Raw genomic sequence first — 13,426 nt, 5'->3', positions numbered from 1 at the left:
TGATAGACTCACTCAATGGGCACAAATATAAGATTATTCGATGCCCTTTATAAACCAGCATTGGACAAGAGCCTCGTCTCCTTGTAGAGAAGGGTATATACATCTCCGAATTCAATGCTACATAACTGATATTGATATTCATGGCATCTGATTCGCTTAGCTACACGAACAAATTCTACTACTATTCATGTACAAATGGTAAGAAAAAATCTACCATATGTAAAAATGGTAAAAAAGAATAAAGAGAAAAAAATAAAGAGGGGCATTCCGAGAATTGAACTCGGGACCTCTCGCACCCTAAGCGAGAATCATACCACTGGACCAAATGCCCTTTCATGCTGCCTTTCTCCTAAGTTCTCTTTGTTATTCTCTTTGTTTTGTTTATCTTTTTTGGACTTACTAATTCACAACTAGCTGTTCTTGATCTAGACCAAATGCCCTAGGATGACGACTTTTTCCTAAAGCATTTATTTAGACACATGCGGGGGACAATAATCTGGATCTGAGATCGAGTCAACTCTTAATGAACCAGCTAATTCGATCGATCAACTGAGGTAGCTTTAGGTTGCGCTACACACATGGTCTCATCGATCCCATCAACTACGGCCGGCCTCAGCGAGATGCCGATCGATGGATCGATCCACCGATGGCAGCTAGCAGCATCCAGGACGAATTTGTTTTCGGATACATCGATCAACTCGCGCGTCACGCAGGAGCTTAAACAAGTGGATAAGTTGTGATTAATCAAGTAGAGTAGCGATTTTTTGAATCTGAGACGGCGAATTATATGCTATGTATCCAGACCAGTAGTACTTCCCCTTTCGTTGTTTGTTTGATCTGGCATGCATTGCACGACCGACCCACGCACGACGATTCCATGAACCGCACCCTCGGACATTGTCTGCGTCGTCCGATTCGCCCGTGCCGCCTGCCTAACGGCCTCTCCACTGTCCGATAATGCTCATCACTAACGCGTGGTCAATGGCCCGGCAATGATGAGCGGTCAGTGTTGTTCGCCTCTGTATTACTAGTGAGGTGTGTGCCGGCTCAGTATTTTGGACGTGCTCATAGACGTAGGATGTGTGTGTGTGAGTGTATATGTGTGTATTGTTTTCGCTTCTTACTCACGGTTATTTTCAACGTTAAGCGCCGCCGCCTCCTCCTCCTTCAAGAAAGAAATTTAGGGTACGTGCCTCTCGCCAGCGCCGGCGCAGGTCCGCCTTGTCTCCGGTGGCCCTAGGACCATGGAGGCGCGGTGGATCCTGGCAAGGGCCGGCGGGAGGGCTCCGCTTTTAGTCTTTTTTCAATCTTGATATGGTTTGTGTCCTGCTCAGGAAGACGAGACGGCGGCGACTCCCTGAAGATGGAATAAAGGTCTCCCCGCCTAGTCCCTGTTCCGACGGTGCGTCTAGCATCGTTGGTGGGCTTGTGAAGGTGTGTCTTTGGCAGATCTATTTTTAGTGGATTTGCTCGGATCTCGTCGTTGTTTTTGTCTATGTTCGTGTGTCTTTGGTTTGGATCCTTCCGATCTATATTATTTTTCATCGGCGACGGTTGTTGTTCTGGGGTGCTGGTCCTATGGGGTCTTAGCATGACGACTTCCCGACTGTCTACTACAACAAGTTATGCCCGTCTCCGGGATGGAGGGGCGATGACAGCGGCGCGCCTTCGGCTCGCTTCAGTGCTTATAGTCGTCGCTAGATGGTCTACGGATCTGGATGTAATTTTTATTTCTGGTGTTCATTGTACTGCCATGATTGACGATGAATAGATTGAAAGTTTTCCTGAAAAAAAAGTGTATGTGTGTGTATTCCTGGATGTCTGGCAGTTTCATTGCCGTCCGATAATGCTCATCGCTAGCAAGTGGTCAGTGGCTCAACAATGATGAGGGGCCAATGTTATTCCATTCTATAGTAGCGAGGTGTGTGTTGGCTCGGTATCTTGGACGTGCTCGTAGGAGTAGGATGTGTGTGCATGCGTTTATAGGCGTGAGTGTGTGTGTCTTCTTGGATATCTCGCCGTTTTATTATGAAAGTCATTGCAATCTTTTCATTTGGGTTATATGTTCTTTTGTAGCGCACAAAACATGGCAACTTATGTTGTTTTGTTTATCTCATCTTAGCGTCAAGCACAACTAATCAAACATGGCAACTTTTTAATACATGAAATTGATTCTTTCTTTTTCATGTCTTTTCTGAGCTTGTTGTGTTGTTATCTGGTTGGTGGAAGACATAGAGAAATCATAGTAATATGAGAGTTAGTGTGATAGAATTTTAGCCTGTTCATTTTTTTATTTTTCCTCCTAGCTTTTTTGTTCCTTCCAGCGATGTGTTTTTTGTGCGAGTATTTTTTTTTACTAGTTTGATACAAAATTATGTATTTGTTCGGTCTAACTGATACGAGCAAGGCTTATGTTCGGCCCATTCATTTGCACGGCTTGATGGGCTTAGTGGGATGGCATGTGTAGCATGTGAAGCGTTCGAACACGAACAAACACATCATGTGGAAACCATTAGCGCGTCTATGATATATCTCACTCCTGTGATATAAGGGGGGACGGTCATTGCTATCGCTTCCAATTTAGTAGGTTTAAATGGACGCCAAATTTACAAATAGACACAATTAAGATTGGATTGAAGATCTGCTAGATATTCGATCACGTTCACAGGTACTAAATAAGGCAATCTTCTTGGTACGTGTCACAATAATCTCTTACCATATCATAAAATTATTTCCTAGGCGATCCATCCACTATAAATCCACCCCTCCTTCCTCGCCTAAACCAGCAACTTTCCTTCCCTTCGCTGGTTTTATCCCTTTGCCAGCAATGGCTCGCAAGAAGGTGACTCGCAAGGCGACCCTGTTGGGTAACGTTGCAGAAAACAAAAAAAATTCTACTCGTTTCACCAAGATCATCTAGGAGTTCATCTAGCAACGAGTCATTGGATGCATCTACGTACCTTGTAGATCGCGAGCGGAAGCGTTCAAAGAACGGGGATGATGTAGTCGAACACGACGTGATTCGAATCACCGGAGATCCTAGCACCGAACGGACGACACCTCCGCGTTCAACACACGTACGGAACAGCCATGTCTCCTCCTTCTTGATCCAGCAAGGGAGGGAGGAGAGGTTGAGGGAGATGGCACCAGCAGCAGCACGACGGCGTGGTGTTGATGGAGCTGCAGTACTCCGGCAGAGCTTCGCTAAGCAATAAGGAGATGGAGGAGGTGTTGGGGAGGAAGAAGGAGGCAACCAAAGGCCAAGGACTCAAGGTATGAAGTCCCTCCTCTCCCCCACTATATATAGGGGTGCCAAGGGGGGGTGGCCGGCCCTAGGAGATCCAATCTCCTAGGGGGTGCGGCGGCCAAGGGGGGTTTCCCTCCCCCCCAAGGCACCTAGGAGGTGCCTTACCCTCCTAGGACTCTTGCCCCCTTGAACCCTAGGCGCATGGGCCTATGTGGGGCTGGTGCCCTTGGCCCAAGCAGGCCAAGGCGCACCCCCTACAGCCCATGTGGCCCCCGGGGATGGGTGGCCCCACCCGGTGGGCCCCCGGGACCCCTCCGGTGGTCCCGGTACAATACCGATAACCCCGAAACTTGTCCCGATGCTCGAAACAGGACTTTCCATATATAAATCTTTACCTCCGGACCATTCCGGAACTCCTCGTGATGTCCGGGATCTCATCTGGGACTCCGAACAACATTCGGGTTACTGCATATACATATCCCTACAACCCTAGCGTAACTGAACCTTAAGTGTGTAGACCCTACGGGTTCGGGAGACATGTAGACATGACCGAGATCGCTCTCCGGTCAATAACCAACAGCGGGATCTGGATACCCATGTTGGCTCCCACATGCTCCACGATGATCTCATCGGATGAACCACGATGTCGAGGATTTAATCAACCCCGTATGCAATTCCCTTTGTCAATCGATATGTTACTTGCCCGAGATTCGATCGTCGGTATCCCAATACCTCGTTCAATCTTGTTACCGGCAAGTCACTTTACTCGTACCGTAATGCATGATCCCGTGACCAAACACTTGGTCACTTTGAGCTCATTATGATGATGCATTACTTGAGTGGGCCCAGTGATATCTCTCCGTCATACGGAGTGACAAATCCCAGTCTCGATCCATATAAAACAATAGATACTTTCGGAGATACCTGTAGTGCACCTTTATAGTCACCCAGTTACGTTGTGACGTTTGATACACCCAAAGCACTCCTACGTTATCCAGGAGTTATACGATCTCATGGTCGTAGGAAGAGATACTTTGACATTGCAAAAACTCTAGCAAACGAACTATACGATCTTGTGCTATGTTTAGGATTGGGTCTTGTCCATCACATCATTAGCCTAATGATGTGATCCCGTTATCAATGACATCTAATGTCCATAGCCAGGAAACCATGACTATCTATTGATCAACGAGCTAGTCAACTAGAGGCTTACTAGGGACATGTTGGTGTCTGTTATTCACACATGTATTACGATTTCCAGATAACACAATTATAGCACGAATAAAGACAATTATCATGAACAAAGAAATATAATAATAATGCTTTTATTATTGCCTCTAGGGCATATTTCCAACAGTCTCTCACTTGCACTAGAGTCAATAATCTAGTTACATTGTGATGAATCGAACACCCATGGAATTCTGGTGTTGATCATGTTTTGCTCTTGGGAGAGGTTTAGTCAACGGATCTGCTACATTCAGGTCCGTATGTACTTTACAAATCTCTATGTCTCCATCTTGAACATTTTCACGGATGGAGTTAAAGCGACGCTTGATGTGCCTTGTCTTCTTGTGAAACCTGGGCTCCTTGGCAAGTGCAATAGCTCCAGTGTTGTCACAGAAGAGCTTGATCGGCCCCGACGCATTGGGTATGACTCCTAGGTCGGTGATGAACTCCTTCACCCATATTGCTTCATGTGCTGCCTCCGAGGCTGCCATGTACTCCGCTTCACATGTAGATCCCGCCACGACGCTCTGCTTGCAACTGCACCAGCTTACTGCCCCACCATTCAAAATATACACGTATCCGGTTTGTGACTTAGAGTCATCCAGATCTGTGTCGAAGCCAGCGTCGACGTAACCTTTTACGACGAGCTCTTCGTCACCTCCATAAACGAGAAACATTTCCTTAGTCCTTTTCAGGTACTTCAGGATATTCTTGACCGCTGTCCAGTGTTCCTTGCCGGGATTACTTTGGTACCTTCCTACCAAACTTACGGCAAGGTTTACATCAGGTCTAGTACACAGCATGGCATACATAATAGAACCTATGGCTGAGGCATAGGGGATGACACTCATCTCTTCTATCTCTGCTGCCGTGGTCGGACATTGAGCTGAGCTCAATTTCACACCTTGCAAAACAGGCAAGAACCCTTTCTTGGACTGATCCATTTTGAACTTCTTCAAAATCTTATCAAGATATGTGCTTTGTGAAAGACCTATGAGGCGTCTTGATCTATCCCTATAGATCTTGATGCCTAATATATAAGCAGCTTCTCCAAGGTCCTTCATTGAAAAACTCTTATTCAAGTAGGCCTTAATGCTGTCCAAAAGTTCTATATCATTTCCCATCAAAAGTATGTCATCTACATATAGTATGAGAAATGCTATAGAGCTCCCACTCACTTTCTTGTAAACACAGGCTTCTCCATAAGTCTGTGTAAACCCAAACGCTTTGATCATCTCATCAAAACGAATGTTCCAACTCCGAGATGCTTGCACCAGCCCATAAATCGAGCGTTGGAGCTTGCACACCTTGTCAGCATTTTTAGGATCGACAAAACCTTCCGGCTGTATCATATACAATTCTTCCTTAAGGAAACCATTAAGGAATGCCGTCTTGACGTCCATTTGCCAAATTTCATAATCATAAAATGCGGCAATTGCTAACATGATTCGGACGGACTTCAGCTTCGCTACCGGTGAGAAAGTCTCATCGTAGTCAACCCCTTGAACTTGTCGATAACCCTTAGCGACAAGCCGAGCTTTATAGATGGTCACATTACCATCCGCGTCTGTCTTCTTCTTAAAGATCCATTTATTTTCTATGGCTCGCCGTTCTACGGGCAAGTCAGTCAAAGTCCATACTTCGTTTTCATACATGGATTCTATCTCGGATTTCATGGCTTCTAGCCATTTGTCGGAATCCGGACCCGCCATCGCTTCTTCATAGTTCGAAGGTTCACCGTTGTCTAACAACATGATTTCCAAGACAGGGTTGTCGTACCACTCTGGTGCGGAACGTGTCCTCGTGGACCTTCGAATTTCAGTAGGAGCTTGATCAGAAGTATCTTGATCATTATCATTAACTTCCTCTCTAGTCGGTGCAGGCACCTCAGGAACATTTTCTTGAGTCGCGCCATTTTCCGGTTCAAGAGGTAATACTTCATCAAGCTCTACTTTCCTCCCACTTACTTCTTTCGAGAGAAACTCTTTCTCCAGAAAGGATCCATTCTTGGCAACAAAGATCTTGCCTTCGGATCTGAGGTAGAAGATATACCCAACAGTTTCTTTAGGGTATCCTATGAAGACGCATTTTTCCGATTTGGGTTCGAGCTTTTCAGGTTGAAGTTTCCTGACATAAGCATCGCATCCCCAAACTTTTAGAAATGACAGCTTAGGTTTCTTCCCAAACCATAATTCATACGGTGTCGTCTCAACGGATTTCGACGGGGCCCTATTTAAAGTGAATGCGGCAGTCTCTAAAGCATAGCCCCAAAAAGATAGTGGTAAATCGGCAAGAGACATCATAGATCGCACCATATCTAATAGAGTGCGATTACGACGTTCGGACACACCATTACGCTGAGGTGTTCCAGGCGGCGTGAGTTGTGAAACTATTCCACATTTTCTTAAGTGTGTACCAAACTCGTGACTCAAGTATTCTCCTCCACGATCTGATCGTAGAAACTTGATTTTCCTGTCACGTTGATTCTCAACTTCACTCTGAAATTCCTTGAACTTTTCAAAGGTCTCAGACTTGTGTTTCATTAAGTAGACATACCATATCTACTCAAGTCATCAGTGAGGGTGAGAACATAACGATAGCCACCGCGAGCCTCAACACTCATTGGACCGCACACATCAGTATGTATGATTTCCAATAAGTTGGTTGCTCTCTCCATTGTTCCTGAGAATGGAGTCTTGGTCATTTTACCCATGAGGCATGATTCGCACGTGTCAAATGATTCGTAATCAAGAGACTCTAAAAGTCCATCAGCATGGAGCTTCTTCATGCGTTTGACACCTATGTGACCGAGGCGGCAGTGCCACAAGTATGTGGGACTATCACTATCAATCTTACATCTTTTGGTACTTACACTATGAATATGTGTAGCATTACGCTCGAGATGCATAAAAATAAACCATTCACCATCGGAGCATGACCATAAAACATATCTCTCATATAAATAGAACAACCATTATTCTCGGATTTAAATGAGTAGCCATCTCGAATTAAACGAGATCCTGATACAATGTTCATGCTCAAACTTGGCACAAAATAACAATTATTGAGGTTCAAAACTAATCCCGTAGGTAAATGTAGAGGTAGCGTGCCGACGGCGATCACATCGACCTTGGAACCATTCCCGACGCGCATCGTCACCTCGTCCTTCGCCAGTCTCCGTTTATTCCGCAGCTCCTGTTGTGTGTTACAAATATGAGCAACGGCACCGGTATCAAATACCCAGGAGTTACTACGATTACTGGTAAGGTACACATCAATTACATGTATATCAAATATACCTTTGGTTTTGCCGGCCTTCTTGTCTGCTAAGTATTTGGGGCAGTTCCGCTTCCAGTGACCACTTTCCTTGCAATAAAAACACTCAGTCTCGGGCTTGGGTCCATTCTTTGGCTTCTTCCCAGCAGCTTGCTTGCTGGGCGCGGCAACTACCTTGCCGTCCTTCTTGAAGTTCTTTTTACCCTTGCCCTTCTTGAACTTAGTGGTTTTATTGATCATCAACACTTGATGTTCCTTTCTGACTTCTACCTCTGCTGATTTCAGCATAGCAAATACTTCAGGAATGGTCTTTTCCATCCCCTGCATATTGAAGTTCATCACAAAGCTCTTGTAGCTTGGTGGAAGCGACTGGAGGATTCTGTCAATGACCGCATCATCCGGGAGATTAACTCCCAGCTGAGTCAAGCGGTTATGCAACCCAGACATAGTGAGTATGTGCTCACTGACAGAACTGTTTTCCTCCATCTTACAGCTGAAGAATTTGTCGGAGACTTCATATCTCTCAACCCGGGCATGAGCTTGGAAAACCATTTTCAGCTCTTCGAACATCTCATATGCTCCATGTCTCTCAAAATGCTTTTGGAGCCCCGGCTCTAGGCTGTAAAGCATGCCGCACTGAACGAGGGAGTAGTCATCAGAACGTGCCTGCCAAGCGTTCATAACGTCTTGTTCCGCAGGGAGAATAGGTGCATCACCTAGCGGTGCTTGTAGGACATAATCTTTCTTGGCAGCTATGAGGATGATCCTCAGGTTCCGGACCCAGTCCGTATAGTTGCTGCCATCGTCTTTCAGCTTGGTTTTCTCTAGGAACGCGTTGAAGTTGAGGACTACGTTGGCCATTTGATCTACAAGACATATTGTAAAAATTTAGACTAAGTTCATGATAATTAAGTTCATCTAATCAAATTATAATGAACTCCCACTCAGATTTGACATCCCTTTGGTCATCTAAGTGTTACACGATCCGAGTCGACTAGGCCGTGTCCGATCATCACGTGAGACGGACTAGTCATCGTCGGTGAACATTCTCATGTAGATCGTATCTTCCATACGACTCGTGTTCGACCTTTCGGTCTCCGTGTTCCGAGGCCATGTCTGTACATGCTAGGCTCGTCAAGTTAACCCTAAGTGTTTTCGCTGTGTAAAACTGTCTTACACCCGTTGTATGTGAACGTAAGAATCTATCACACCCGATCATCACATGGTGCTTCGAAACGACGAACTGTAGCAACGGTGCACAGTTAGGAGAGAACACTTCTTGAAATTTTTGTAAGGGATCATCTTATTTACTACCGTCGTTCTAAGTAAACAAGATGCATAAAACATAATAAACATCGCATGCAATTATATAAAGTAGTGACATGATATGGCCAATATCATATAGCTCCTTTGATCTTCATCTTCGGGGCTCCATGATCATCTTGTCACCGGCACGACACCATGATCTCCATCATCATGATCTCCATCATCGTGTCTTCATGAAGTTGTCACGCCAACGACTACTTCTACTTCTATGACTAACGCGTTTAGTAATAAAGTAAAGTAGTTTACATGGCGTTCTTTAATGACACGCAGGTCATACAAAAAATAAAGACAACTCCTATGGCTCCTGCCGGTTGTCATACTCATCGACATGCAAGTCGTGATTCCTATTACAATAGCATGAACATCTCATACATGACATATAGATCATTCATCATTCATCACAACTTTGGCCATATCATATCACAAAGCACTTGCTGCAAAAACAAGTTAGACGTCCTCTAATTGTTGTTTGCAGGTTTTACGTGGCTGAAGTAGGGTTCTAGCAAGAACGTTTTCTTACCTACGTGAAACCACAACGTGATTTGTCAACTTCTATTTACCCTTCATAAGGACCCTTTTCATCGAATCCGCTTCAACTAAAGTAGGAGACAGACACCCGCCAGCCACCTTATGCAACTTGTGCATGTTAGTCGGTGGAACCGGTCTCACGTAAGCGTACGTGTAAGGTTGGTCCGGGCCGCTTCATCCCACAATACCGCTGAAGCAAGATAAGACTAGTAGCGGCAAGAAAGTTGACAAATCTACGCCCACAACCAATTGTGTTCTACTCGTGCAAGAAGAACTACGCATAGACCTAGCTCTGATACCACTGTTGGGTAACGTTGCAGAAAACAAAAAAATTTCTACTCGTTTCACCAAGATCATCTAGGAGTTCATCTAGCAACGAGTCATTGGATGCATCTACGTACCTTGTAGATCGCGAGCGGAAGCGTCCAAAGAACGGGGATGATGTAGTCGAACACGACGTGATTCGAATCACCGGAGATCCTAGCACCGAACGGACGGCACCTCCGCGTTCAACACACGTACGGAACAGCCACGTCTCCTCCTTCTTGATCCAGCAAGGGAGGGAGGAGAGGTTGAGGGAGATGGCACCAGCAGCAGCACGACGGCGTGGTGTTGATGGAGCTGCAGTACTCCGGCAGAGCTTCGCTAAGCAATAAGGAGATGGAGGAGGTGTTGGGGAGGAAGAAGGAGGCAACCAAAGGCCAAGGACTCAAGGTATGAAGTCCCTCCTCTCCCCCACTATATATAGGGGTGCCAAGGGGGGGTGGCCGGCCCTAGGAGATCCAATCTCCTAGGGGGTGCGGCGGCCAAGGGGGGTTTCCCTCCCCCCCAAGGCACCTAGGAGGTGCCTTACCCTCCTAGGACTCTTGCCCCATTGAACCCTAGGCGCATGGGCCTATGTGGGGCTGGTGCCCTTGGCCCAAGCAGGCCAAGGCGCACCCCCTACAGCCCATGTGGCCCCCGGGGATGGGTGGCCCCACCCGGTGGGCCCCCGGGACCCCTCCGGTGGTCCCGGTACAATACCGATAACCCCGAAACTTGTCCCGATGCCCGAAACAGGACTTTCCATATATAAATCTTTACCTCCGGACCATTCCGGAACTCCTCGTGACGTCCGGGATCTCATCCGGGACTCCGAACAACATTCGGGTTACTGCATATACATATCCCTACAACCCTAGCGTAACTGAACCTTAAGTGTGTAGACCCTACGGGTTCGGGAGACATGTAGACATGACCGAGATCGCTCTCCGGTCAATAACCAACAGCGGGATCTGGATACCCATGTTGGCTCCCACATGCTCCACGATGATCTCATCAGATGAACCACGATGTCGAGGATTTAATCAACCCCGTATGCAATTCCCTTTGTCAATCGATATGTTACTTGCCCGAGATTCGATCGTCGGTATCCCAATACCTCGTTCAATCTTGTTACCGGCAAGTCACTTTACTCGTACCGTAATGCATGATCCCGTGACCAAACACTTGGTCACTTTGAGCTCATTATGATGATGCATTACTTGAGTGGGCCCAGTGATATCTCTCCGTCATACGGAGTGACAAATCCCAGTCTCGATCCATATAAAACAATAGATACTTTCGGAGATACCTGTAGTGCACCTTTATAGTCACCCAGTTACGTTGTGACGTTTGATACACCCAAAGCACTCCTACGGTATCCAGGAGTTATACGATCTCATGGTCGAAGGAAGAGATACTTTGACATTGCAAAAACTCTAGCAAACGAACTATACGATCTTGTGCTATGTTTAGGATTGGGTCTTGTCCATCACATCATTATCCTAATGATGTGATCCCGTTATCAATGACATTTAATGTCCATAGCCAGGAAACCATGACTATCTATTGATCAACGAGCTAGTCAACTAGAGGCTTACTAGGGACATGTTGGTGTCTGTTATTCACACATGTATTACGATTTCCAGATAACACAATTATAGCACGAATAAAGACAATTATCATGAACAAAGAAATATAATAATGATGCTTTTATTATTGCCTCTAGGGCATATTTCCAACAGACCCTCCAGTACATCACCCATGACACGACTCGGCGCAATAGATTCAAGAAGCGCCTCAAGGGCCTGATGAAGAAGGCGGACGAATTATCCGTCCTGTGTGATTGCAAGACCTGCGTACTGGTGTACGACGAGGACAAGGCGGCGCCGGAGGTGTTCCCTTCCCACGCCGAGGCGGTGGATATACTGAATCAATTCAAAAGCATGCCGGAGCTGGGGCAGTGCAAGGAGGTGATGAACCAGAAGGGCTTCATCAACAAGCGCATTGACAAGCTCCAGGAGCAGGTCGACAAGACCCGCCGCGAGTGCGAGGACGGCGAGATCAGGTCCCTCCTTCACAAAACCATGCATGGCGACCTCTCGGGCCTCATTGGCCTCAACATCGAGGAGCTCACCAAAGTTGGCTACAAGGTGGACGTGCTTCTCAAGAGCATTAGCAAACGTATGGCAAAAATCCATTCCCAGGCGCCGGCACCGGCTCCATGCGTCGCCACCGGCATCATAGACATGGGGTCTCACGCGTTGTATCCGGCACCACCCCAGCAGGAGAGCCAGCTTGACATGGTAAGGTCCGGAGTGGACCTCAACACCCTGGTCTACGGTGGCTACACCGGCGCCAACTTCTCTAGCAATGATATGATGATGCAGATGTAGTCCTTTGATACGGGGTTCGGTTCGAGTCCTTTCCCTCCCATGTAAGCCAGGAGGCCAGCTACATGCGTCGATCTCATTTCATTTTTTATTTGGTTTTGGTGGTTAGGATGAGACATTCAGTAAATTTCTTGAAATTGGTATATCCATCTATGTGCATCGTTGTATTCATGCATCATGTTCTTTGAGCCAAATCATAATTAACCCCGATGTAATCGTTGAAATTGTTATTCAGTTGATCTCTACCCTAGATTGTTTGTTTGATATTTGTTGTTTAGTTGGTCGTAAATCTTGAGTTGCACCTTTTTTTGTGTCAACACCGTGTTTTCTCGGGCATAGTTGCACCAGCTACATGCTAGACAATTGCTTGATTGCTCAACCTTGGCCGTGTTTTGGGAGATCTAATGTCGAGGCCTTTAATTTCATGCTATTTTCGGTGTATGCTTTTTTGGGATGGAAACGAGTTGAAGATTCGTTCTCCTAGGGCCAGCTAAATGTGATGGATGATTAATATTTACCTGGATAAATATTTGTAAATTAATTACCTTTTGTGACTTAATTACATCGTGTCAGCTCGCCACACGCAAATATCAGAAATAGCGATGCTCTACATTGTGCTCTCCTTAGTTGTAGTCACGTTGATTTTTTAGAGCGTCCTCCTTTGTGCTCTCCTTAATTGGAGTCATGGTCTCTGTTCTTCAAATGGTCCTTCATTCTTCAGACCCACAACAGGACAACATTTGCTCGTCAAGAGGACATCGTGGCTGATCCAAGGTGACAAGGAGACATGAAGACATGCTCCTCAATGACATCGACGAATGCATGGCGCAAATTCATTCCCAGGCGCCGCCGCCATCTCCATGCATCACCAACGGCCACATAGACACGGGTCTCCCACGCTCTATGTGGCACCATCTTAGCAGCAGGAGGTCATCTTGACATGGTGAGCTTCGGAGGGGACCTCGACACCCTCGTCATAGTGGCTGCGTTGTGCCAGCTTCTCTGGCAGCTATATGATGATGCAGATGTAGTCCTTCGATTTGGGGTTTGGTTCGAGCTCTTTTCTCCTATGTAAGCCAGGAGGCCAACTACGTGCGTCAATCTTGTCTCATTTTTATTTAGCTTTGGT

General features: G+C 46.3%; 1 protein-coding gene and 1 non-coding gene across 2 annotated transcripts; one reads left to right on the top strand and one right to left on the bottom strand.

Moving 5' to 3' along the window:
- Positions 1-259: 259 nt before the first annotated feature.
- Positions 260-331, bottom strand: TRNAP-AGG. Its single transcript has one exon. It is a non-coding gene; the product is annotated as a tRNA-Pro (tRNA).
- Positions 332-11,715: 11,384 nt separating this feature from the next.
- Positions 11,716-12,300, top strand: LOC119330020 (agamous-like MADS-box protein AGL80). Its single transcript, XM_037603128.1, has one exon. It carries the CDS (start codon positions 11,716-11,718, stop codon positions 12,298-12,300), a length of 585 nt encoding a protein of 194 aa, XP_037459025.1.
- Positions 12,301-13,426: the final 1,126 nt, after the last annotated feature.

This window comes from Triticum dicoccoides, chromosome 7A, assembly GCF_002162155.2.
Source record: "Triticum dicoccoides isolate Atlit2015 ecotype Zavitan chromosome 7A, WEW_v2.0, whole genome shotgun sequence".
In the NCBI taxonomy this organism is placed as follows: domain Eukaryota; kingdom Viridiplantae; phylum Streptophyta; class Magnoliopsida; order Poales; family Poaceae; genus Triticum; species Triticum dicoccoides.
This window is presented reverse-complemented; position numbering and strand designations above follow the sequence as displayed.